We start from the raw sequence: 27,130 nt of genomic DNA, 5'->3' as shown, positions 1-27,130 counted from the left end.
GCGTTCACGTGATATTGGAAAGAAAGGAAGAAACATTACCTTCGCAGACTACAGCCATTTTTGCACAGAGATTCCACAAATATCGCCACAGTGAAGGCTTCACGCTGCCTTTGTTTGTTCACACTGTACCAAGCTGCACCGGAATCATGCCGCTTTCGTGTGTCATTACATACAGCATGCTGGTGATGCGGAACCAAAGGAGACGTGACGGCACACATCATATGATCTGTGTTTATATTCATATGGATGCTGTTAGAATGTGTTGTGTGAGATTCTGCCCCACCACGCGTCAGGGAAGGGGACAAAGATACATTTTTTGCTGTAATTACATCACAGTATTGCCATCAAAATTTGCAGACCATATCACAATAGTGAAATGTGATGAAGACATGGTGAGTTTAAGTTTTTTCCTCTAAATTGCATCACATAATCACCGCCAGTCAACTGTGGGAGCCACCTGGCACTCGCTGCCAGGGATAAAGACTCAGTCAGGATGAGAGTGACTTCTACTCATTTAAACTTGTACAGAACAGGCCAGTTTAGCACATAATAAAAGATACATTTATTGTAAACTACTCCCAGATAGGCCAGAATCTTTTTTGTTTGTTTGTTTTGTAGTTGATGTCAGCTCAGTTATGATGCTTTAAAAATGCTAAAACGGCAGAGTTGTACGGAGTCATATTTGAGTAAAAGTAAAGATACTAACTTAAATATTACTTTGTGAGTTATAGTCTTTAATTATCCAATATATAAGTGTCAAAAGTAAATGTACATTTTAAATATATATACATAGTCGTACACACATCGTATACAATGGGTTGATTATCTGTATTCAGCAGTCTCCTAATATTCAGAATCTGTGTTTTTAAAAATAAATTAGAAGAATAAATTAATTAAAAAATTCCACTACTTTGGCTCAGATTCAGGTAGTGATCTTTAAATAACAATAGCATCTAAAGTTATCAGATAACTGAAGTGGAGACTATACTATCATGTAAAAAGGTATAAAGTCACAGAAAATGGAAATACTCAAGTGATGTACAAAAACCTCAAAATTGTAATTGAGTATCATCACCGCTGTTAAATTAATCTATGTTTAAGTTAATTAATCATAGCCCTCAAAAGTCATCTCTGTTCCTCACTATTACTGTTTTATTTTATTTTCCATGAAAAAATCAAGGTATGCGAGTCCATGTATATGTAAACGGTTCAGGTTCTGGCCCCGCCCCCTTTATACAGCAGCTGGAACGGAGCTGCATTTCTTTGAAAGGGAAACTCAGACTTCAAAATACATGATGAGCCACATGATGAGCAACATGTGCACACCTGGCTGCTTCTGAGCGCACCTAGTTTCCCAGCAACGTTATGTTAATGAGATGGAACACGATTGGTTCTTTAGGTGTGTGACACACGAAACCCCAGCGGGTTCTCACACTGTCCTGGGTACAGTCTTAAAAGGATCAGCCGTGACGGTGACTGGATGATGTTTCTCATAATATTCTTGTATTATATTTTTAAAAACACACAATTTGGACATGTTAACAACGTAAACTATTCAGAAAAACAAACAAACAAAAAAACAACAACTTTACAGCTCACTGAAGTCACATTAAGTTTGTCCCGTGTTGGTGAAAAACACCCTCTAGTCATAGTTGCAGGTGTCAACCTCTCCGTGGTTCGTCTCGTGTAACCTGAACGCATCACTAACCTGCAGAGACCTCACGACAGAAACATATCTGTCCACCTCGCGCAGCCCGCGGCCCGGTTCAATTACTGACGTATACACTTCGTAACCATAACAACATACCAAAATGGCCTGTGTGTGTACCGCTGAGGGACTATATTCCCGGCGGAGTGATCGGCTGAAGCAACTACAAAGCTCTATATATGGTGCAGCGTGTCGTTGCTTTAAAACAACTCGTCGCCTCAGAGGAGCTCTCTAACCCGAATATGTATGTATGTATGTATGTATGTATGTAGGCCTATGTATGTATGTCCGTCCACTGGTGACACACACAGAAACCCTATCGACGCCGCCGGGTGGGGGTTAACTGGGTCTCAGTGGACCACACATGTTGGAAGGAGGCGAGCACTGACCGAAGCAGTTTAGATCAACCAGCGCTTCATTTTGCCCGAGACAGGCCAAACTAATGGACTTGACAGGATTAACGCCATGAATAAAACTATAAAAGGTCATAAAATAATTCCTATATAGTTTCCACAGCGGGGGATATCAGTGTCAACATGTCCGACTGAATTATTCCTAACGAATTTCCACAACACCAGGCGACTAGGACAAATAATTCGGCCAGGATAATTTTATAATTACAGGCCCTACAGTTGTATCCTCTGTAGGTGCATAAATCATAGACAGAGAGCCTGTTTCTTTTTTTGGATGCTGTTTGTATGCCTTAACCAGATTTGTTCTAAAGGGTTAACAGTGTGTAATAAAATTAGTTTGTAATTTTTCAGCTCAGCTCAGTGGAAGAATAATTGTTTTATTGCAGTAATCTCTTCTAGGCCTATATGCCTAAAACAATTTATTACAGGCCTACCATGAGTAAATAACACTGATATTGTGTATTTTCTGACACAGAATTGCTGCTATTACATTTAATATTTTTAAAACTTTGAGTGAATTTTTTAAAAGTAGATCATTAGGTATATCATTATCAGTGCAGCCTTTATCAGACAAAATAAAAGAGGCAGTGCAAATGAATCTCATGTGAAACTAACAATTTCATTAATGGCTGCGGTTCAGTTAATACATGAGGAAAAAGAAAAACAGTGGGGATGGCTCCATATTCTTCTATTTGTGCACATTAATTAGCAGGCTCATGTTTCCTGAGGATCTAATTTGTTTGAATGAATGTGCTACATTAACTTCTCCCTGCCAGTACAAATAAGAACTCTTAAAAACAAATCACTCTTTGACCAAACTCTTGTTATGTTGAGGCATATATCTGATTACACATTCCTCCTACAAATGTCAACGTTTACACTAAAGCTGAATTTAAATATTATTTAATAATGGATAAAAACCAAAAAAACAATCAGGTCCCTGATTTTGATAAAAACAGGTACATCAATCTGAATTCAAGATGAACTATAGTATTTCTAATACTTGCACTCTGTCTTAAATTATTAATTCTTTCTCTTAAAAACACACCACTAAAACTGCTAGGAACACAAGAAAATAGTTTTCATTGATCAGACTTAGGAATATTAGCAGTATGTATGAAAAATAAATTACTATTTTCATACATTACCATGAAAACATCCATAACTGAGGACACCTGAGACATGTCCCCTCCGCTTTTTTAAAATGACAAATTTTGTCCCCATGACTTTTTAAAAGCAACATCCCCTGCTGTATCTATTCTGTGACCCTACATGATCCCCTCATTACAATGCCTAAATTACAATGCCTAAAATTGCATATGTTGAAACCTGTTTCAATTGTTTAGTTATTGTTCACCTTAGCCTTTACCTCCCCACCACTTTTCCCTTGAGTACAGTATAGCCTTCTAATGTTGTCTTGAAACTGCATAATACTGTTGGACGGATTGATGTGTGTGAGATACCGCGTACATGCAAAATCTTTACCAGTGAAGCAGTGGTAACTACAGGGAAATATAGGAGGGAAAATGTTTTAATTTGCACCAAATGGTAAAATAAAATAAAATAGAAACAAAAAACAAAACAACGAATCAATGTTACATGAACAATGAGTGTTGGTATTTTTTACATCAGTACGTCAGCATCAAGCCAGTGGTGGCAGAGCAATCCTTTCTTTACTTATTCAATTACTTTTATTGAAAAGTTAATAGAAAAAGAAAATAACATGAGCAACATGGGCTTAAGAAGAGTTATTTTGTTGGCGGAATGGCCTCTGTCAGTGTTTTTTACTTTCTGATTTATTATTTTCATTAGTGATTTGTTTGTATGTTAACCAGTGGTGGCTCGTCAGGGCACCGCCCCACCTGTCCCACATGAAAAAGAATCATAAAAACCTTCATTGAAAAAGACTTTATATTTCTTATACAGTAATCTACATATTATACAGTTAGTGAGTCACATTTATAATATGCAATAAAAACATGGATTAAAAATATTCTACGTTGTGTAAAGTTACTGATAGGTGATGCATTTCCAGCCCCGGGCACAAAAATCTTTGGCCATAGGAAGTTGTACATACACATTTCACTTGCTGTATTACAAGAGATGGGAGCTTTCATCCCAAGGCCAAGATAGACAGCGTGAAAAGGAGTTGACGTAGGAGCAGATGATGTAGACGTTCATAGAGAGTTGGGGGAGTAAGATGGAGTTAGTTCTTGAGAATAGATTGCAATGGAGAAAGAAAATTCAGTGAAGTTGCGGAAAACAGCACTGTTTGAGAGGAGAACGCTGCAGGAGAAGCTTCTGTGAAAGAGCTTGGATCTGACCAGATGGACATCATGATAAAACAACAAGCACAAGATAGAGGAAGAAGTTCACCTCGTCTTTTCATGATGCCGGTTTGCTAAGAAGTCATTGCTAACTTTAGTGAGGTCAGCACTTATTTTGCCTCTCCTGACTCATTTTTCAAACAGCAGGAGCCGAACCAGCATGGATCCAGTCAAGTTTGACTGATTTAAAGCACTTTGCAGACAAAGTGAACAAGACATGAACAAGCTAAGAGTCACATGAACAATGCTATGTGTCTTGGCATGTTTAGAGTAAATATTGCTACTCCTCCTCCTAACGAGGAGGTTGACAAAAACAGGCACATCTCGTCCAAAATAACAGACAATAATGTTCTGTGGTGAGTTTGAGTCAGCCCTGTGTGGCCATGTTGAAATTGAAAGCTCAGAATTTCTGGGTGTTTTCAGTGCCAGAAACAGCTGTAACAGAAGAGAAAACAATTGTGAATGAAGCGTCTGTAAAATGGTGGATAAAATCTTTTAAGCATCACAACCCCCATGAAATGCTTCTTTTCACTGTCAGAATTTGAGCCATTTGGTCCAATAACATTTGGAAAGTCTAGAAGAGCTGAACAATGAAATTATTTAATCCTTGCTTGGTCTGCAATCCAGGTATTTTAATAGCTCAGAAGTCGAGCTTGTGTGGCTGCAAAACACCACTGAGCAGCTGTCATAGGAATGAACGAACTTCACCTCCAATACTGTGTCCAAGTAATAAAATGTCTTGAATAGACGCATGTGTTCACCTGGGTCTTACTTTTGGATTTAAAAAAACCTGTGTCTATTGCAGAGTCACCTGTCCCGGGTGTAAATACCAAGGCTACACATTCCCAGAGCAAACGGCAGCCTGATCTTAGCAGGCATTGGGATTTATGAACAGTGGAAAAGGGTATATGACAGTACAGAATGAATAGTTTTAGCTGGTCGAGGTGGAGCTCATGTAAGTATTTTAGGTATAGTTGGGTAATTTATAACAATGGATCATAATTTATAAAGTTATTGTGATTATTTGTATGTATAATATTGATAATAATGAGTAATTCCCAAATAAATGAAGGTGAGTATAAAGTTAAACATTGCCGTGTGAAGCCAATACTCTACTGAATTATGTTCAGGTAAAGTAAAATTATATTCATAATAAATTCAGCTCAACAATGTCTGACTTTAATCTTTGCGTGACTTCATCAGTGTAAGCAGGGCTTGTTTTACAGCTCAGATGTGCAGAGAATTCCAGTGTTCAGCACGCCTGCCCTGCATACCACACTCACCGTGGGCCAAAAGGTCAGAGGTTGTCAATGGCAATAGAGAGAGCTCTGTTCAAACAACTGTGGAACTCCAGGTTTGGAGGAGGAGGAATGCAGGGGAAGAGAGGGAACACAACAATAAGGAGAAGTGGGTTCAGAGGGGTGAGTATCTAGGTGCAAAATCACAACACACACACTCACATACAGTCAAAACTAAATTAAGAATTAAGGTGATTATAAAAACTTGTGTGAATCAAATATTCTTTATATAATCTTAACTTCTTCTGAGTGGTTCTGATTGATAACAGCTGGTGACTTTTCTGGGCTCATTTTAATAGAACTGTTTGATACAACCATTAGACTCCAACACAGACACTTCAGTGAGAAAGTCTAAGCAGCTCAACATTGATCTGAAAGAGCATTATTGATTTAAACAAGTCAGTAAAGTCAATTGGAGCCATTTCAAAGCAGTTACAGGTCCTAAGATCAACTGTACAGATTCGTTTGTAAGTATCAATTTCACGGCACAGTTAGAAAACACAAACTATGCTGCTGAGAAAAAAAACTGGTCAGGGTGGTCATCCAAAAAACACCAAAAGCATCAAGCATGTTTTGCATCAACGTGGGCTGTTGAGGCCTTTAACCCCAAGAACACCTGACCTGCTGTTCAGCAAGGTGCTGATAGTTTTATACTGTGGTTCTTTCTGCTGCCAGTGGATCAGCTGCTCTAAACGGAATAATGAAGAAGGAGGATTATCTCCAAATACTTCAGGAAAACATAAAATCATCAGCAGAAGATTGGCTTTTGGGTGCACAAACAACAAAAGTGGCATAGGCTGATCATGCCAAAATCAGGCTACAATTGAGGTTTTGGAATGGTCTAGCTAAAGTCCTGACTTGTACCCCACTGAGAACATCTGGACTGTGCTGAAGAAACCAGCCTGTACCAGGAAGCCAACAAATTTAGATGAACTTCAATGATTCTGTTCAACTGGTTAGCCAGAAGCTTGTGGTTGGCTCAGAAGCACCGAATTGAATTGAAAATGCCCAAGAGACATTTAACCAAATATTAGATTATTCTGTGTATATTTTTGACCAGCAGATTTGGTCATGTTTTCAGAAGACCCAAAATAAATTCATTTTTTTAACCAAACTTTAGTGACAAAGTAGTTTGTGTTCCACTCATTCATCACAGAAACATGAGAGCTATAGAAATCATTGTAAATGAAGACTGACATGATGTACATGTTTTTAATGAGTGGATAGAAACTTTTGACCTAAATGTATAAACACACTTCCCGTCACCACCCCACAGATTAATCAATACTTCAATGAGTGAGAGTGATATAATAATTGAGTTTAGAACTGAAAGTAGGTACAAAGAAACACTCTGTTTGAAAGCATACCTGAATAAAAAGCTGTATCTGAATACTGTGTGCCACATATCTAAAAATTGACTGGTGGATGTTATGCAACCCCTGGTTGAAGCATTGTCTTACAAAAATGGTGTATTATTTTTGTACAGATAGTACTTCTCCAGCCTTGTTTGTGATGACAAAAACCTTTAATCAAAGCCAAAACATGATCTTTCCCTAGCCCTAACCAAGTGGTTTTTGTGCCAAACCTAACCAGATCATAAGCACAATGTTATCACAATACCAAACTGAAACTGAGCCAAAAAGAAGTACAGCTGAACCATATCGATGTTTTTTAGAAACTTTAACTGCCAACATTAATTCTGATGAATGGGTTGCAGCATGAGATTTAATAGCAGCAATAAACTGCAATTCTCTGCCAGTATGTCATTTATAAAGCTTCTCAGGGTGAAGTTTGGTCCTGTCTGCATCAAAATGGTAAGATCAGATGCAAGATTCAGAATGAATATAATCAAGTGCTTGCGCACGTTGCTTTGATTCTTTTTTAATAATGTCTCTGTAGATCAAATCTACAACGACCATAAAAAGTGCAGATATTGTTTCAGTATGTTTGCAGGGCAGAGAAATAGAAGGATACTGGTTGGAAAAAGCAAAAACAAATAGCATGAGACTACCAAAGTGGCTGTAGGGGCGATACTTTATGTAGCCTTCTTGCAAGGTTCCAAATATTCAAGCATAATAAGGTTGGACACGATGACGGATAGGCCAATCATGACAAGGAGGCGTGAAGCTGTGATGACTGGCTCTGATGCATCACCGCTGGAGTCCCACTGTTGGCTGCTCCATTGCTCAAAGAAGGGCATTTCGGGTAGGCATTAGTTTTAGTCCCTGTTAAGATTTTTGACTCTATAACTAAAATTTCATTTCATTTCATTTGAATTCTGACATCATGATATCTGGCCATGGATCTTTCTGCTTGTGTTTGTTCCTTAAGCCAATCAGTCCTTGGATGCTGTTCTTTAAATATCACTGTCATTCTGTCTTTCAGAGCTTTGTAAGCATGCACCAAGGTCCCTCAGAATGATCCTACTCTACCACCATCACCTACTTCCTACCTTTCTTAATGAAGATGCTTTACGTCAATAGGGTCCCATCTCTGTTGTCAACCTCAACAAACGTCGTTATGCACATTGTTTTCGATCAATTTTAATTTAATTTCAAGTCCTGTAGGTCCAGTAATCGAGACAAAGTCCATTAAAACTGCAAGCAGTGATGAATGGCCCTTGCACCCCTGTGCCCGCAGGTGCTGCTGCACGCACCACCAGACTTACAGTTATAATATATATGACAGACCTTGACCATTTGATAAGCCTCTGAATTTCCATGTGTTTCTTAACAAAGCACGTCAGTGTACCTTCCTGTGTCTACCATGTGGCACTAGAGAAAACTCTGTAATTACACGTTTACAGATTTCAGGGATAGACCGCACCATAAAAATGTCACATAAATGAAATAAAAGGTGGCACAGTGACTACTTGCTAATTGGCATGTAGAAGTGTTGTAGGTGGGACCCTGCTCTAACACGTTAAAGCTAGAAAACATTGGGCTATTTACACAGAAGTTATGAAACATGTTAAAGTTACAAAACATGTACTTTCCTATCACCAAAAGAGGTTCTATGACTGCAGGTGAATACTAGCATATTAAAGTGTTCAAGCTGGGACAAACATGTGAAGTTATGGGCAGATTGTATTTCACAAGCCATAACTTAGTTTCCCTGGTAACGCCTGAGGGTTTGACTAATACCTGGAACAATCATTACTCTCCCGTAAGGTTCTTATGCAACGGAGACGTTGTTCACTCCTCCAGCAAATAGGACGGATCATAGATACGACTTGGCAACGGGAGATATTCTAGTCCGCTCAGCCATGAGCCAGAAAACTAATGTTATGCTAGCAAGATTCAAAGTCAATAATATTGCATACGTTTGACAGACAGTAAATATAATTTGACAGTATGCTAGCTAATACGATTAGCTAACTATCCAGTCATGTCATTGTCCCCAAATCAATAACAAGATTTTCACGAACAAATGACCGGCCGTGTGTAACGTTACTGTGGCCGCAGCCTGAAGTAGAGAGCTGAACAGCGAACGGGACGTGAGATTATTCGCGTATCAGTAAATTTAGAGGGGAAGTGTACTTTCTGCAGCTTGTGTGTTACAGTCGCCACCCTGTGGTGTTCAGAGGATAAGACACTGAAGGACTGACGGACTGCACTCAGTGCTGGAAATAAAATATTCAGATTTGATACGCCAGCTAGCACATTGATTTACAGCGGTGAACAGTCAATTTGACTGGAACTACTTAGTAGGTGTCCATATATCAGGGGTTAATGGACACCCTGCAGCCAATCAGAATCGAGTATTCCCCCAGACCATGGTATAAAGAAATGTAATTTCCTGCAGCCACTTGGGGACGCTGTGACAAGAAGCAAATATTAGCATGTACAGTAAATGTGTTCAGATTGGAATTCATATCAAAACCTGTGAGGTTTGGTGCACAACCACCTTCTGTTTTATGGCAAATAAATGATTTTTGTCGTGCTGTCACAGCTACACCACCTAACAAAAACCCAAGCTTTTATTACCTTTCCATCACAAATGTGCTAAGATTAACCAGTGAAATTGTAAAGCTGATTGAATTAAAGCTGTAGGAGCAGAAGAATTCATAATGACTGATTTCCTGTTGGAGTGAGGTAGTGGCACGAAGACAGTTTTTTTTGCAGATGTAGGTGTGATAGATGTTTGCACCCAATTTCATGTACGTACATCAAACTAGCTGTAGGGCCTGTAGTAAGTATAGAAAAATGTGATTTCCTGCTACCACTTGGCGCCGCTATGACTGTAGGAGAATATTGGCCGATTAATGTCTTCAGGCTGGGACTCAAATCAAATATTTTAAGTTTGGTGCAGATTTGACTATGCACAGTGGAGTTATAGCAAATTTCCTGTTTCGTGGCACCATATCAGCCTTCACCAAAAACAGTGTTCACAATTCAGCAACATCAAGCTTTTAAGGGTTTTCTCACCATGTTTGAGGCAGATTTGCCAGCCAGGAGGCCATAACTCCTTTATAAATGTAATCTCCTGCTGCCAGTAGAGGGTGCTGTGATTGTAACTCAATATTTGCATGTTCACATGTTCAAAGCAGAACTTTTACCACATGTCTAATGTTTGGTGCAAATCTGACCACTCACAGTGGCTTTACAGTAATTTCCTGTTTTATGGTGAATGATCAAAAATTGCCTCACACTACAGCTGGGCCCTTCAATGGAAGTTGAGACTTTTAATAACTTTGCATTCCAAAGGTGTTAAGTTTGGCCTGAGAAAATTTGAAGCCAATCATATTAAAGTTGTAGAAGTAAAAACACATGCAAATCGGCAAAGATGAGCACAAAAATTGTGAAATGGTCAACTTTCTATTGGGTTTAGGCAATGGCTCTTTTTGTGCAAGTAGGTCAAACCCGCATGGGGGCTGCTGTTTAAAGGTGTGGACAAGTCATTTTACCATGCCCCTGCACAAGACCCACATCAGGAATGCATTTTCACAACAACTGAAGAAAAGGAAGAAAGACGAAAAATAATAACACTTTCTGTTTCAATGGGGTACGTAGAAGAATAGAATTCAAAAGATGAAACTTGCACCACCATAATGGAGAAGTCCATAAGAGAAATTCTGCATGAGCTCTCTGCAAAATCAGAAGACTGAACTGAGAACGAATGTAAAGAACTTAATCATCAACCATCATGCACTGTCCTTAAGCTGCTGAAAATCTGTTCCAAAATCCTTTCATATTGATTGACGTGTCATAACTGCAGGCACAGTGGACTGTTCCGAGTACTCTTAATTAATGACTTAAATTTATGATACTTACATTTTGTTCAGCTAAAACATTGTGGTTGCGTGACTGAGACTAAATCAGGAGGTGTGGCAAAACTCAACAGGTTTGTTGTGTGTGTCGCTCCATGTTCCATGTGTGTGACGTGCTGGGAACTCCCGCTGGTCAGTTTCAAAAGGAGAAATTGCGATTTTCTTTGCTAGCAGCTTGCTAGTCCTGCTTGTGATTATTTGTATTTATCAATGGATTAAAAATAACAGTAAACAACCAGGATGAGGCAGATCATAACTGTGTGTTTAAACTGAGGCACAAGACCAAACTGAGAGATCACAAGTGATCATCTCGATACAAAGAGAAATGTGTGCTGTTTTCTGTCCTCTGTAGCCCCTCTACTGACCCGTCTGCCCTGCCTCTGATCTGCCATCATGCCTCTGCCACAGTAGGTCAAGCATGCCAGCCCATACGGTGATCATCGACTTCCACTGCTGTGTTTTAACAGGTGCGCTTTTTAATTCGTATTTGGGGAACTTACTGATTCAGTTTTCAGAAGAGAACATAAAAATCTCTTGTGTAAACCACACACCTTATTTCAGGTATTTAACTGAAAACCCAATCAAAACAACCCTCATTCTGTTGTTTGATTGGGAGGAGTTGTTATGTAAATGTTACTCCATTATTGATTAAAACCTGTTAGTAAAATACATCTTTTATAATGCAAATGTTATATATATTCACTAAACATTGATTCTGAATTCTTTCTCTGCATAAAAAAGATTTGCCCCAGTCTGCCCCCCAGGGTGCCCTGAAATTAGTTCTTGCATTAGGTTTCATCAAACAAGAAAGACAAAGATTGGAACCTTTAGACACTTGACTGAGGTTTAACAGATATTTTAACAGATAAAACTTACACCGGTCCTGATCCTGCTGCTGCGATGCTCAGCTTAAGTCTCTGGTTACCTCCTTTCACTCACACTCTATCACTTTCCCCCTAACACAACGGGCTGACCGCCAGTCCTCTGCTTCCATCTTCACCTCTAGGAAATTGACTACTATGGCGTTGGGTCAGAGCTAAAGTCAAGATGTAAAAACAGCTGTAAGTCTTCACACCAACAGAGTTAAACCTGCTTTAATTCATTCTGGGTCGAAGGTTGAAGAAAGTGAGACTGAACCAACACTGAAAAAATTTGCATGCAATAAAACCAAAATGGTTAGCTGAAGATACTAAAGAAGAACTGCACAACTGGTTATAATCTTCTGTGGGTTCATCCCCACAAACAACTTGTCTCATATTGACTGGGGTGATTTGATCCTTTTTTAGAGTAGATTTACAGTCATGTTTATTCATGACATCATGTCTAATCTTTAATTTGTCGAAATGTGAAGACACTTCTAATCTCCTGATATAGTCCTTGAGTAGCAGCCCCATTCACACTCAGGGCCGGTTCTAGGCAGGCATATATGAGGGGGCAGACAAAAATATGAACGGGGCATCACGTGTACACATCATGCTCCAGCACTTTTTCTTCTGTGCCTATAGTAACAGTGTTTCTTAATTGAACTGGGTTGTTAGCTATGTGTCCAACCCAAACCTGGAGAAGTGGATTGCACTTTGTCAGGCCTCTACCATCAGACCTATCCAACTTCCTCTTTGTGAGCTATAAAAATCTAATGAACTGCTATATCTGCATGTAAAGAACATCAGTAATAATGAATATTAGAAATAACTCATTAACTTTGGAAAAAAAAACAGATGTCTAGTTCAGAAAGCCACTGACATAACTGCAGGGGTGGATTGGCTTACTGTTTCTGTGTGACTGGAACTGAAACATCAACATATGACATCTTAATATAATTCTATGCAAAGACCTATTGCCAACCCAGTCCTGCACACTGCACCTGTACCTGGCACTGTTTTTTTGGTGGTTCCTGCTCCACTCTCCCCCTCCTCCTCTTTCTCCTCCTTCTTCTCCCCCTCCTCTTCCTACTCCTCCATCTCCTCCTTCTCCTGTCCCTCCTCATCTGTCTCTTCCTCCTCCTCACTCCTATGACTGGCATTATCCTGTCTCTCTGCATCAACTACGCGACTGACACTGGGCTTGTCAGCTGACATTAACAATAACAGCAACAATGATAAATGAGTTAGGATGTAAAAGACAAGATGTATAGTGTTATGTCTGCATGGGTTTCCACTTTAGAGTACCTGGCTAAGTCGAAGGATACACGGACACGTCTTTATGGCTTGAACTGTAGTGGTTTACTGAAGCATCATTTGAATGCGTGAGCTACATACAAGTCACTGTATCATTGGCGGCACAGCGCCAACTAGTGGTGTGGGTACAACATAGCAAAGACATCACATCTCCTCCCCACTTAATGTAGTTCCCACACTGAACATGGGCATGAGATTTTTCTTTTCTTTTTCTTTTTTATATATATCAAACTCATATTCTAACCTTGAGGTAGGGAGTAGACTGTCCCAAACCCCAGAGTCCGTCAAGGTTTATTCTGCCCTTGTTCTTGAGACGTGACTCCTTAAACTATTATAACAAGAACTTTTCAGTCTATTCAGAATGTCCCAAAGAAACATTTTCCACATGCGGCATGCCTTAAGGGCTGTACCTAACTGGTGGTTTAGCAACACGAGATGAGTATCTTTTACCAGTCTCTCGATGTGGTGTGCTGGTGACGTCTGGTGTTACCTGTGGTGATGCCACACTCACGGGATCAGGAGTAGCAGGTTCTGGAACCGTGGGATGAGTAGCAGGTTCTGGAACAGTGTCCTTGATTGCAGGCAGATCCACTGGACCAGGGGACGACTCTGTTACTTCCACTGGTGGAGCCTCCAACTCGGCGTGACGGGCCAGCATTTGGTCAGCATGGCATCTCCAGTGTTCTGGTGATCCGACGTCGACTGTATGACACAGGTCCGGTTTCTGCTGATACTACGCCAGGTGTCCACTTCTCACCTCCTCTTCCATAATCACGAACTAGCACTTTGTCACGCTCTTGGAATTTTCTGGCTTTTGCATGTATGTCTCGATGAGCACACTGCGCCTCCTGCACTTTCTCTACTCGTGATGCTGCGCTTGGCTTCAACAAGTCAAGTCGTGATCGCAGCTTGCGACGCATGAAAAGCATGGCTGGTGATTCCTTTGTTGTTGAGTGCGGAGTGTTGCGGGGACTTCCGTAAGTCCATAACGACTGAATAGCCCTCCCCACACTTGTATGGTCATGGAAGTTGTAGTGGAGCTCATGAGGTGCACTTCCGGCCATTTGGAATGAGCGTCCACGACCACCACGAACATACGGCCTTGGAAAGGGCCGGCAAAATCAACATGGATTCTCTGCCATGGAGCTCCAGGCCACGTCCAGGGATGGAGAGGTGATGGTCCTGGTGCTTTCTGGGTAAGTTGACAGGATTGGCATGTCTTTGACACTTGTTCAATTTGTGCATCGATTCCTGGCCACCACATATAACTACGAGCGACAGCCTTCATCTTCACCACACCCGGGTGTCCGGTGTGTAGCTCAGACAGCAGTCCTTGTCTCAGTTTCGGAGGGATGACGACATGGATACCCCACATGAGGCACCCCTGCTGGAGGGTCAGTTCATCCTTCCTACTGATGAATGGCATCAGGGCGCTGTCCACATCCTGGACCCTTGGAAAACGACCTGTGGATACCATCTCAAGTACCTGAGCGATGATAGGATCTGTCCTATGTTCCCTGCAGATCTCCTTGCAGCTCACAGGTAAGGCTTCCAGGTGGTTGATGTGAAAACTGTCCACCGCATTTGTCCTTTCTTTTGTAGGTGTAGGCAGTGGCTAGTGTCTGCATTACAATGACGTGCTGCCTCTCTGTACTGTATGTTGTAATCATGAGCAGCCAACAGTAGAGCCCAACGAAATGACACTACCTACCCCATAGGGTGAAGCATCACATGCAATCCTAATGGGGAGCTCTGGATCGTAATGAGTCAAAACACTTTGTGATAACAGCTGTTGCTTGGCTTCTCTAAAAGCTATTGCACATTCTGATGTCCATTGCCATTGCTTGCCTTTGCACAGGAGTGCATTCAGCGGGTTGAGAATGGAACGACAGGTTTATAATGAATCTGCTGTAATAATTAATCATTCCTAAAAATGAACGAAGCTGACTCACATCAGTAGGAGCCGGAGCGTCCACGATTGCCTGGACTTTCTCTGGTGTCTTGTGCAGGCCCTGGGCGTCAATGACATGGCCTAAGTATTCCAGTGAATCCTTGAAAAATTCACATTTTTCCTTTTTTAGTCATAGACTGAAATCTTCCAAACGCCCCAGGACTGCGTCCAAATTCTTTAAAAGGTGCATACGGTCCTAGCCCGTGATCAGGATGTCATCCAGGTAGCAGTGAACATTCGAAAGACCCTGGAGGACCTGGTACATGGCCCTCTGAAAAATCGCTGGTGATGACGTGATTCCAAAAGCAAGTCTGTTGTAGCAGAAAAGTCCCCTGGATGTTGTTATGGTCAGGTATTTGCGAGATTTCTCTTCAACAGGCATTTGCAAGTATGCATGAGACAAATCCAGCTTACTGAAGTGCTGCCCACCTGCAAGTGATGCGAATAAATCTTCATTTCGTTAGAGATGCACCGATCAGGATTTTTGGGGCCGATCACCGATCACCAAAAGCAATATCTGCCGATCCCGATATTGCCAATCATCGATCAGTGTCAAACCCATAAATTCTTCTATATTGTTGTCTTGTGTAACTTTCATATATTTAATTAATGATTCTTCTTACACAACATTGACATTGTATTATTAAGTATAAAAATTAGGAGATGAGAAAGTATCATGAATTGACCACCGTTTTATTGCAGGCTGAGGCAATGTGCAATATTTCACACTCTAGAGACTCTCTTAGAGACAACTTGGACTCAGCTTACATAGAGTAACTGTAGCTTACTAGTGGGAATGCATGCAGTCAGGATGGGAATTTTGTCATTTTAGGGGCAAGTCCATTTGGCCTGCACTTTTGTTTTCAGGGGCACCAAGGCCACATGACAGGGCACAAAGGCCACTGAGTAAAATTTGTTGATTTACCTTTCAGACTGATACCATAACATCCTAATTTATAATAAGACATGGATTGTGTATTAAAACATTTTTTTTATACCAAAATCAAGTTAAAGTTACATTAGAAAGTAGTTTTTGTTAAGTAGGGTTAGGGTGAGGTGATTTTTGTGACACCACACTGAATATTAGTGTTATTGAATATTTCTCCCAATAGAAATTCCCCAAAATTATGGCAAAGCACATTTTTTCCAAACAAAAAATTGTAGAATAACAGCAGGAGACCACTGATGTGTGGAGTGATTTTGGTGGCACTACACTCTGAATAATAGTGAAGTTATTGAATTTTTTTGTAGTTTCTCTTTTCAGTGTTGCACTTTGTAGACGGTCCCTGCGCCCTCGTCTCACAGACGGCTGACCATACAGACCAGAGTTAATGTCCAGACACTCGTTTAGATGAAAATACGGTTGTAGCTCGTTGTCTTCCTCACTACGGTAGGAAAGTTCCGTTGTTTGTGTTTTAACAAGGTTTCACTTATGAGTTATTGATCCGGGAAGTTCGAATCTGTGAATATATTTCCAACTTTACCAAACTAAATCCTACCACATACGTCAGTTACGTATCATGTCAAAACCGGCTGCTCTCGCTCGCTGTGCTGTAAGTTTCGTTCTTCTGTTTTGAGACGCTGCTGCTGTTTGAGAGGCTTTCACGTGAGATCATCGTGATGATGAGACTCCACCTGCGCGAACCGCGGACTCACTGAAGTTACTGTAAGTGACTACTGTGCACTCGGGTGGCTGTAATTCAGGGCAAGCTCGCTACGCTGACCGGGCCAGAGGCCACTGTGGCCGTACGATGAGTTTTTTTTCACGCTGCATCAAGGCCAAAGTGCTGGGCAACAGCGGCCATGGCCGCCGTGAAATTCCCACCCTGCATGCAGTCAATGCACTGTCTCTATATTGAAACGTCATCTGATTGGCCTGATTTGATCTATTTTGAGAACTCCGATCAAAACCGATAGGGGCATTATCGGCCGATTGCGATCGGTTGCCGATTAAAGTCACCGCAAATCCTTACATCGCCATTCTTTTTGACAACCGGTACGATGGGCGTTGCCCAGTCACTGAACTTTACGGGTGATATGATTCCCCTTTTCACACAATCTGTCAATCTCAGCCTCAACTTTCGGCCCATAAGGCACAACTCTTGCTTGACAAAACCTTGGCTGATGTTCTGCTTTCAAAGCTATGGCAGCTTCAATGCCTTTCAGTGTGCCCAGCTCTTTCTTGAACACTTCCTTGTGCTTCTGTAGCACCCCTTCTAGTGTTTCCTCACGAATCATCTTTATCTCCCGCCAGTCAATCTGTATTTTTCGCAGCCATTCCCTACCGAAGAGTGGAGGTAGGGCCCCTTTAACTACATATAGCGGTAGCTTAGCCCTATGCCTATTCATCTTGACTGCAACTGTGATGACGCCTTCTGGAGAAATCATCTCGCCTGTGTATGTCTTCAATATGACATTAGTATGACGCAATGGTAAGTGGCTAAATTGCATATCAAACAGTTTTTTTGAAATAAGAGACACTGCAGCGCCTGTGTCTAACTCCACTTCCATTATCTTCCCTTCGATTTTTGGTTTAACGCACATGTGAGACAAATTTCCATTCTGTGCCATCATATACACTGTTAACTCTGAATCTGTGCTACCATCACTGTTTGACATTTCTTTTGCATCCATGTGGTGCACTCTGTTCTTTTTAACTTTCGGTTTCACAGTCTTGTCCTTATTTAGTCTCTTTGTTTCTGCACACTTTGGATATGTGACCTGTTCTTCCACAACTGTGGCATTTTTGATCTTTGTAAAAACAGTCCACTTCCTTATGATTCATTTTTCCACAGCGCACACACTTGTTGTGCAGCTGACTTTTCATTGAAATAGCATGCACTTTCATTGCACTACTTAGCTGATGCGTTTCTCTCGCCGCAGTCTCCATAGACACAGCTATCTCCATTGCCCTCTGGAAAGTGAGCGCGGCCTCGGTCAGCAGTCTCTTCTGTATTGCCTCCTTGTTCAATCCACATACAAGCCTGTCTCTGAGCGCATCCTGCAAGTGTGCTCCAAACTCGCAGTGTTCAGACAACTTTTTGGCAACTGCTATGTACTGCATCACTGATTCTCCCTCTTGTTGATTCCGTTTATGAAAGCAAAATCTTTCGGCAATTACAAGCGGCTTCGGAGAAAAATGTCCTTGCAAAGCATCCACGATATCTTTATAATCCTTCTCTCCAGGCTTCTCTGGAGCTATCAGGCTACGTAAAAGTCCATAGGTTTTAGCACCTACTACACTAAGAACAACGACCACCTTGTCTTCTTCAATTTCATTTGCCAAAACAAAATGTTCAAACCTTTCCACGTAGGTAGCCCATTGTTCCACTGACTCGTCGAATGCATCAATATGACTGATGAATCCATGTCCAGCCATGTTAGCAATCCTCCACTCTTGCTAGTTGGCGTGCGTTTGCTAGCAACTTTTCCTTCACGGCAAAAACGACCACTTTCCTCTTCCCACTCACAGTCAATACAGCGGCGGAAATATTGCAGGTAAACTAAAGAGCATCCTCGTCGCCATTTAATGTTATGTCTGTATGGGTTTCCACTTTAGAGTACCTGGCTAAGTCGAAGGATACACGGACACGTCTTTATGGCTTGAACTGTAGTGGTTTACTGAAGCATCATTTGAATGTGTGAGCTACATACAAGTCACTGTATCATTGGCGGCACAGCGCAGACTAGTGGTGTGGGTACAACATAGCAAAGACATCACATATAGCCTATATATTTAAATAATATCTTTTTACCTTTGAACACAGACTCTCTCCTAAAATATGTTTGCTTTTGCAATAAGGAAATGTGACCCTGCTGGGTCCCGTGTCTTCACTGGCCTGGCTGACTGTAGCCGCGCTGACCTTCACCCCTCCACCACTAAAAGCTCTGTTAATTTGGAGCATTACGAGATCGGGGGGTCCACGAAGAAGCCATTGCATTAATGGAGGAGCAAAAGGTGTGTTGTGGCAGCTGAGATGCAGAAGACCAGTTGACATCCAGGTATCCCCTGGGTGAGGTTATGTATTCTCTGAGAAGTGGTAGCCCACATTTAGCAACCGTCCGCAATAGGCCTAATCATATTAACATAATTTAATTAATAAATATATTTTTGCTGCCATATCAGATGGATAACATGTTTGGTTAAAGTCGGACTTAAATAGGGAAGGGCACAAGTAATCAAGTAGCCTACTCTTTTTTATTTGGATTTTCTTTCGAACATAGCCTACTAGACCAGTGACATACAAACATAAATTTACATATTACTTGGTAAGACAAATCCCTGAATCTACAGTGAATCTGTGGTGACTCTGTCAATATGCTGTACCTGTTCTGTTTAAGATTTCAGACTGTTTTGGGCTGTGCTGTGGTGATGTGCTCAGGCTCTGTAATAGCCTGAATCTTCATTACATTTTGCAAGTATTAGTGTTTGATTTGATATGAGTGACTACTTTATCACGCCAAGTGTCTATCCCTAGACTAAGATGAAAATTGGGTTAGGGTTAATTCTAAATGTGAAAAAATAATTACAGTAATGGCTGTATTAAAACAATGCTGCATAATGTCCAACCACTTGTTCAGCTCACTGTTGATTGTAGTTTTGTATTCCAGGGCAAAATGTGATGTGGGGAAGGACTGCCAATTATATTATTACCCTTATGATGGTTTTCCTTTGCTTCACAGATCGACGTAGATGTCATCCTGCTTATGGACGATTCAACTTTGGCTAACTACATTCCCTCATATGGAGACAGAATTGCACTTTTCAGTTTTTGCAGAAATCAAAAGCCTGTCTCGAAGCGAAAACTGGGTCTACTTGAAAAACTTAGGGAGAAAATGAAGCTAAAAAAGTCAACCAAAGAAAATAAAGCAGAGCCTGAAACCTCCAAATCTGACTCCAGACGAAAGCTAACTACACAGACAATTGAGATATGTTGGATACACCAAGACAAAGGCGGAGCTAAACAGGTTAGAGCAAAACAAGGAGGCGGCACTAAAACTGTTGTTAATGACATCCTGGAAGAGGGGAAGAGTCATTTTTTCCCAAGTGGTGTTTCAAGTAAAGGCCATGTGTCAGACTTCACATTTGATGTATGGGATTTTAAGCAGAACTCTTTTTCTGATGATGTCTCAATTGGCAAAATGTATGACACTGTCAAACTACCCAAGCTGCATTTCTACATTGTCACTCAAGCAAAACCACAATCCGGTGAAGAATCCTCTACCATTGAGCCTGAACACAGAGATGATGATTGTAGCTTTGAGGACCAGGATGGAATTAATGAAGTTTACGACAGCCAAGCACTGTCTCAGGTATCCAGTTACTCAGATCTAGACCAAGGCCATGACCAGGTCAGTCTGCATCACCCAGTTGCCACAGATCTCTCAGTTGCTATCACAGATTGCCAAGTGATATCAGAGATCTATTTCTGTTTATCAGAGATAGTACAGGGGGATGTAGTTGTTATAGATGATGTAAACACACTAAACGATAACCCATATGATAACACTGACCCTGAAATTACATTTGGGCCATACACAGATGCTGAGTTTGATCCAGATGACACACTGATTTATCAGGCTCAAACACCTGACCGTTCACATCAAACAAAAATAATAACTATACACCATGCAAATTGCTTTAATGACATGACTGAAGCATTTTCTGACCCAGAGACTCTGACCAGACCACTGGCCGTGAGGAGATTACTCCCAGATAATTCAGAAGAAGCTGGTAGTCAGGAGTTCTAAGAGATGTCTACAGTGCTTTTTGGCAAGAATTTTATGATCGTTGCACACTTGGCACAACAATGAAAGTACCCTTCATCAGGCACGATTTCAAGGCTGACACCTGGAGAGCCATCGGCCGAATTTTCATGAGAGGATACCAAGATTTTTACTACGTTCCCATCAAGCTTGCACCCCCCTTTGTTGAGGAAATGTTATTTGGAACAGTGTACACTGACCTGATAGACATCTTTCTTCAAAATGTAAGCTGCCAAGAGCGAGAGATCCTCAGGGAAGCTTTACAAGATTTCTCCTCTGTTGAACCTGATGACCTTTTGGAGGTCCTCGACAACTATGAATGCAGAAGAAGAGCCTCAGCAGACACCCTACCAGAAATTCTGATGGAAATTTCCCACAAAGAACTGGTGCAAAGGCCAATGTTTGTTATTGATTGTTGGAGGGAAATCATAAAACCACAGCTATCTCTGAATTATGAGAAGCTGACAAAGATGTATGCTGACCAGACCTGACCTGAAAAAGAAGGTGTCAAGGCTGTTGAAGTTTCCAGCGGATATGACAGCAAAGCAAAAAGAGGTGGAACACCATCTCAGAAGGTATATCCGGGAACTGGATGAAGAAAAACACGGGAAGTTTCTGAGATTCTGCACAGGATCCAATTTGATTGTGTCAGACAGTGTCGCTGCTGAGTTTACAGTAATGTCTGATTTTGCAAGACGACCAATCAGACGGACATGTGGAATGATCCTCGAGCTGCCTGACTGCTATGAAAATTTCCCAGTCTTTCGTGCTGAATTTAATGAAGTCCTGCAGAGCAACATTTGGGTGATGGACACTGTGTAGCACAATATGTGGCCCCTCGACCACGATTATGACCATGCTCTTGCCAAACCAAGGTTTCTAAAATGATGACAAGTTTCAATTAACACAAAAGCTTCTATTATTTTTGTACTTTGCAAGGCTTTTACAGATGCAGTTTGTCTTCAGGTCACCTGCATTCATGCAATAACTAAGAGCCCTATAAATTGTGGAAATGTCAGATGATATGATTTCATACCAGTAGCTGATATTTCACTACTTCTATCTCTGTTTGTATAAGGTAAATTCAAACACCATTTTCACAAACTATGTAATTGTTATACATGACAGTTTGGAGTAAGTTAGAGTTTCTTACAAGTAGGTGATGACAAATGCAATCCGAGATTAATTATTTAGCCAACCAAAAACATGATTGTACAAAATGACATTAACTCACACTGAGAAAAGAAACCTCAATATCACAGATTTAGGGTCTGCTTGATAGTAGTCAAAGTTTATTCACATTATTTTGTCAGACTGAGTGATGTGAGGGTAAATATACTGGCTAATATTGACTGAAACCAACATGCACATGTACTTGAGGCAGATACAATGAGCTAATGAGAATACCACTCAATTAAAGAATTCACATAATGCCTATGGTAGACAACAATATTTGTAAATGTGCGTGTTCATTTTTATGTGACATTTTCCGCTGCAAATACATGTTCAGCATTATGTTATATATTACGACCGGTCACAGTTGTACAATGTTTCTTTTTCCATACATTCACTTAGCTTAATTGAATTACTGCAAATATGTTGGTTCTGTGCCTTAAAAAATGCATTTTATGGTTGCATTTATACACACAGGCCCTCTGCAATCATTCCAGAACCACTTAACTGCAGAAGGGAACTTTAACTGGTTGTGCAAATGTTTGGTTAAGTTTTGTGATGTGCAAGTTATTTTTGGGGTATTTTCATAAAACCATCACAGACATGGTGTACATGAAGCAGGTTGCAGATTTGATAACACTTCACATGTTCTGAGAATGTGTTTATATTTTTAACTATTCATACAGTTAAAGGGCAAGATTCACTTTAGTGTTAAGCATCTGCAAGCCAATGCCATAACATGCAATTAATTAAGATTTATGGGAAGAGGTTAACACTCTGGTGAATCTAGTGCCTTATTAATTTGGTGAGAAATTAAGTGCACATTGTATCATCCACAATAAAACCTTTAATGCGAACCAGCACATTTAGATCATCATTTTAGACACTTTCCTTGGATTGATACCATTACGTAACTTGCATGTTTATTACTGCAACAAAAGTTAGCCCATGACATCTTATATAAAATCAATTTTGGAATAAGTAGGCATAAGTCACCTCTGACACCAACCAAAAAATTTACGTGGTCAAAAATATTCCAATAAATGATTGAAATCCACTATCTTGTCTTTAACAGAGGCAGGTTGAGGGCTTTGATGTATTAACATTTGTAAGAAGAGGTGAAAACCTATAGCCTAATCATGAAATGATTATAACACATGATGAAGATACTAAAATGCCATTCAAACAAAATGCATGGGTCTGTCTCATATGCTGCGAGTAGGCTGTATACTGTACACTGGTTATAGATAATTACAAGGATTCTTACACATCCAACTGAGAGGAAACTCTGCTTTCATTGTGTGGCCTATTTGAGTCTCAGAAATAATGAAGCCTACACCAATGATCCTCCCTTGTGCAGAGAGAATTGTCCACCCTCAGATATTTTGTAGTATTTCAGTTCTCAATAAGATGTACAGTTCAGCAGCAGAAAATGCATATTTAGGAGCATCCCATCCTTTTTCCTGCATCAGAAGACAGCAGAGATCAAATACAGTGTCATCACATGGGTATTGGCTTTTGGGGGTGCACTCCTCCTTACAAAGGGCTGACTCATCTATGTCAACTGCCTTGAGACAAGGGTCAAAAGAAATATCATCTAAAAGTAGGCAATAAGGTCTCCGGTAAGGGTACGTCCATAGCATCACTTGCCTACTTTTAGATGATACGGTTTTTCTGTCGCCTGTCAAACAGATTGTTTGTCTGACATAGCAACAGTAACCAGGAAGGCGGGACCTAATAATTGTGTTATGGAATCTCCCATTCATTATCCTTTCTCTTCCATGTGCTTTCATATGTTGACTTTTAGCGTATGTGTTTAAATTTGTGCAGGTGAAGGAAGAAAGGGAGGAGGGAATATTTGTATACTATGGCTAAAAGGCCAACGGTAATGAGCTTGCAGGCCTACTGTACCTGAACAAGGTTGAGGAAGCAAAATTGGATCAGACTTTTATCCAAGAAATCCCCAGAGAAATGTCCATCATCTTGAATGGACAAGCATGTTCTCGACGTGCCAATTTTCCGTGCCTCTGTCAGCGCGCACTCGCTCCGGGCATCCTCCCAAGCGCGCAATGGATGCGATGAAATAGTCCGCTATTACTTTTGGGTCGTCGTTCGTTCTATACGCTTCCATCCACACCACATAGCGACTGAAACCATCAATACAACCATTTATGGCAATGCCATATGGCTTCAGCTTGTCATAGGAATCCATATGCCATAGCGCGTTAGGGCCTCTGGTGCGGTAGTGTCTGCGTCTCAGACGCCGCGTCTGTCTGAGCTCCACACCAACAGGATCAAACAACTTGATCAGTTGCCCTATTGTATCTTGTGATACAACATACCCTCTCTGGATCACACGCAGGTGCAACCATCGGTACCCCTGCATCTGCCCCATTCCAGCGATTTCATTTTGTATGAATGCGGCCACCTCCTCCAAGTTTGTATGGTTTATCCTCCTGAACAAACCAAGTTTCCCACACAGTCTCTTTAGACACGTCCTAATACTTATTACCACACCGTGTTTATGAGCCAAAAGAGAGAGAATTTCCTTATTATTATAGCCAATTCTGAAGTACCGCTTAATCAACGTGTCTGTAGAGGCAGCCATGGCCATCGACTACAGTACTTTGATATTTTCTAAATTAATTTATTTTTATGCCTGACTGTTTTGTTTTTTTTGTTTTGTTTTTTTTTTGCCTGGCATTTTTTTTTCTCGTGCTGGATTTTTTATTTTTTATTTTTTTTGCCTGCCTTTTTTTTTCTCATGCTGGATTTTTATTTTTTTTTTGCCTGCTTTTTTCCCTTGTGCCGGATTTTTTTTTGTGATCAGCTGTTTCTTGGTTTTAAAACTCCCCAGCTGTTGGTGGGTTGCACAACAGTGCAGGTCATCGACACCTCCGCCCACCTCACGCAGAGGGCGGCACATTGCCACCTCGTTTTTGGATGGCAGGCGAAGCAGAAATAAATGTACCCTCCGGGGCGGAAAATCAGCGGACCAAAACAGACCCCCAAGTTGCCGGCCTCTGTCTAAAAGCACTGACCGAGCCGCAAAAAGTACGGGCAAATTTGCAGCTTGGTGCCTTGTCTAAAAACGGCTACAGAAAGCCGGCGCTGCGGCTCCTAAAGAGGCGTGACGGTACACGTCATGTGGATGACGTCGGTGTTCCCCCGGTGTTCCCCCTGTTAATCTAAACCCGCGAACATTTTTTTAATCATATGGATGCTGTTATAATGCGTAGTGATTGATATCTTGACCCATCAAACATCCTGGAAAGTGACAAAGTTACGTTTGCCGCGCTAAATTACATAATTACATAATCACCATCAGTAAACAGGACGCTGTCTGACTCCCTCACTGGCAGGGACGGAGGCTGTTTTCTGGGGGAAAGTTCACTGAAGTCTCGGTCCGGAGGGCTGATGGTCGCAGTAATTTATTTTCATCACAAACACTCAGTGAGTTAAAGTCCCGTTTACTGATGGTGATTATGTAATTATGTAATTTAGCGTGAAAAACGTAACTTTGTCACTTTCCAGGATGTTTGCTGGGTCAGGATCTCAATCACTACACATTGTAACAGCATCCATATGATTATAAACTGTCCACGGCTTTAGATTGACATCAGAAGACCCCTTGGAAACACCGACATCATCAACATGACGTGTACCGTCATGCCTCTTTGGGAGCCGCAGCGCCGGCTTTCTGTGTGAATTACACGGAAAGCCGGCGCTGCGGCTCCTAAAGAGGCATGACAAAGATGCTTCGCCCTGTGTAAATCACCATCGGCAGAGAACTGGCGAACCACCGCTCCAGAGATAATGCGGAGAGGCTGTGTAAAAAGGGCTGTGTGAGGCAATCCAAAACACTCTGTATCTGCAGGTAAGACTTGAAGTGAGCGCACCTGAAATGTTGGACAGTGTGGTTGGTGATTTTACTGCTTGCTTACCTTTTATCAAAATATGTTTGATAAGGCTCAGGTCTCCCACATTTCTGCTTAAGTCTCTTTATGCATCTGAATTCTTTTTGTGATGTCACCATGTTCCCAGATGTCAGAAAATAACATGGTAAGTTCTTACTGGAAGAATTGATGGCCAAAGCTCCAAAAATAAAATTGAACATGTTCCAAAAGGACTTCAAGTTCCCCTTCAGTTCCAGCCTCCATCTTACACACACACTAACACCTTTTAATTGATATCTCAAATGCATGTTTTGCCCTGGGTGCTGCTGGAAAAAGTCTTGTTCAATGCTTGCCTGTCTGCACTGCAATGCCACTGGAAACCTCCCCGACCTCCATCTGCATGGGATTCATAATATACCATCCACCTGCAGATACTTATCTAAGCATGCTATCTAAGCACCATTCCAGATGGATTTGGCATCTGGAAGGAAAATGGGAGTGTGTTGTCATAGCAACGGCACATGCCGCAGCCATTCGGATGGTATAGGGAGAGAGGAGTGGTGCAGGCTCAGTGTTTCCTCCAGTATTTTCTGAGACTGTGGCGCTGGGGGGGGGGGGGGGGTGTACAGTTTGGGTCATCATAATGTAATATTTTTACTTATGTCATAGGCTACTTTGGGAATTTAGGGAATGCTCTCACACAGCCATCATGAACTCCCCTGCATGGGCTTGGAATGAAGATTCACGTTGTAAAGAAATATTTTTATTATTTGTTTTAAGAGAGGAGTTATCCAAGTCAGAGTCCTGCACGGGTGAAAAATAATGTACTGTGTTGGACACAGATGCGGATCGGGTCGGACGCCTTTAGAGGCGGGTCGGGTTTTACGATTGCCATTTTCAAGGCGTCACTTATCATCAGTCATTATTAGCGACACAAATGATAAGCATTTATTAGGGCCCGAGCAGGTCATCGACCTGTGAGGTCCCTATTGTTTTTGGAAGGACAGAAATTATTATTCTTCTGCGCTTTGACTGCAGTTTTGGACGCCTGAACATATTCAAAAACTCACCAAATTTGGAATATACATCACATCTGGCGAAAAATTTGATAATTTAATGTCGTTGGGCGAGGTCGTGACCTGCGGGCTCTGT

The 27,130-nt window shown here is 41.2% G+C and overlaps 1 protein-coding gene across 2 annotated transcripts; it reads left to right on the top strand.

Annotated features, from left to right (window-relative positions):
- Positions 1-1,820: 1,820 nt before the first annotated feature.
- LOC115581305 (uncharacterized) lies at positions 1,821-22,870 on the top strand. 2 transcript variants are annotated; one of them, XM_030416265.1, is made up of 3 exons: positions 1,821-1,952; positions 5,675-5,869; positions 19,827-22,870. In XM_030416265.1, exons 2-3 carry the CDS (start codon positions 5,759-5,761, stop codon positions 20,892-20,894), a joined length of 1,179 nt encoding a protein of 392 aa, XP_030272125.1. In that variant the 5' UTR covers positions 1,821-1,952; positions 5,675-5,758; the 3' UTR covers positions 20,895-22,870. The 2 variants fall into 2 exon arrangements, with proteins under 2 accessions (XP_030272125.1, XP_030272126.1); XM_030416266.1 differs by lacking the exon at positions 1,821-1,952 and having other exon boundaries at positions 5,396-5,869.
- The last annotated feature ends 4,260 nt before the right edge of the window (positions 22,871-27,130 follow it).

This window comes from Sparus aurata, chromosome 5 (genome assembly GCF_900880675.1).
Source record: "Sparus aurata chromosome 5, fSpaAur1.1, whole genome shotgun sequence".
Classification (NCBI taxonomy): domain Eukaryota; kingdom Metazoa; phylum Chordata; class Actinopteri; order Spariformes; family Sparidae; genus Sparus; species Sparus aurata.
The sequence above is the reverse complement of the archived record's forward strand: the minus strand, read 5'-3'. Positions and strand labels throughout refer to the sequence as shown.

Bases quoted from the DNA above. Each gene is read 5' to 3' on its own strand.
- LOC115581305 (XM_030416265.1), top strand. From the start codon at position 5,759: ATGGCAATAGAGAGAGCTCTGTTCAAACAACTGTGGAACTCCAGGTTT. The intron at 5,870-19,826 runs GTGAGTATCTAG...TTTGCTTCACAG, and splicing joins GGAGAAGTGGGTTCAGAGGG to ATCGACGTAGATGTCATCCT.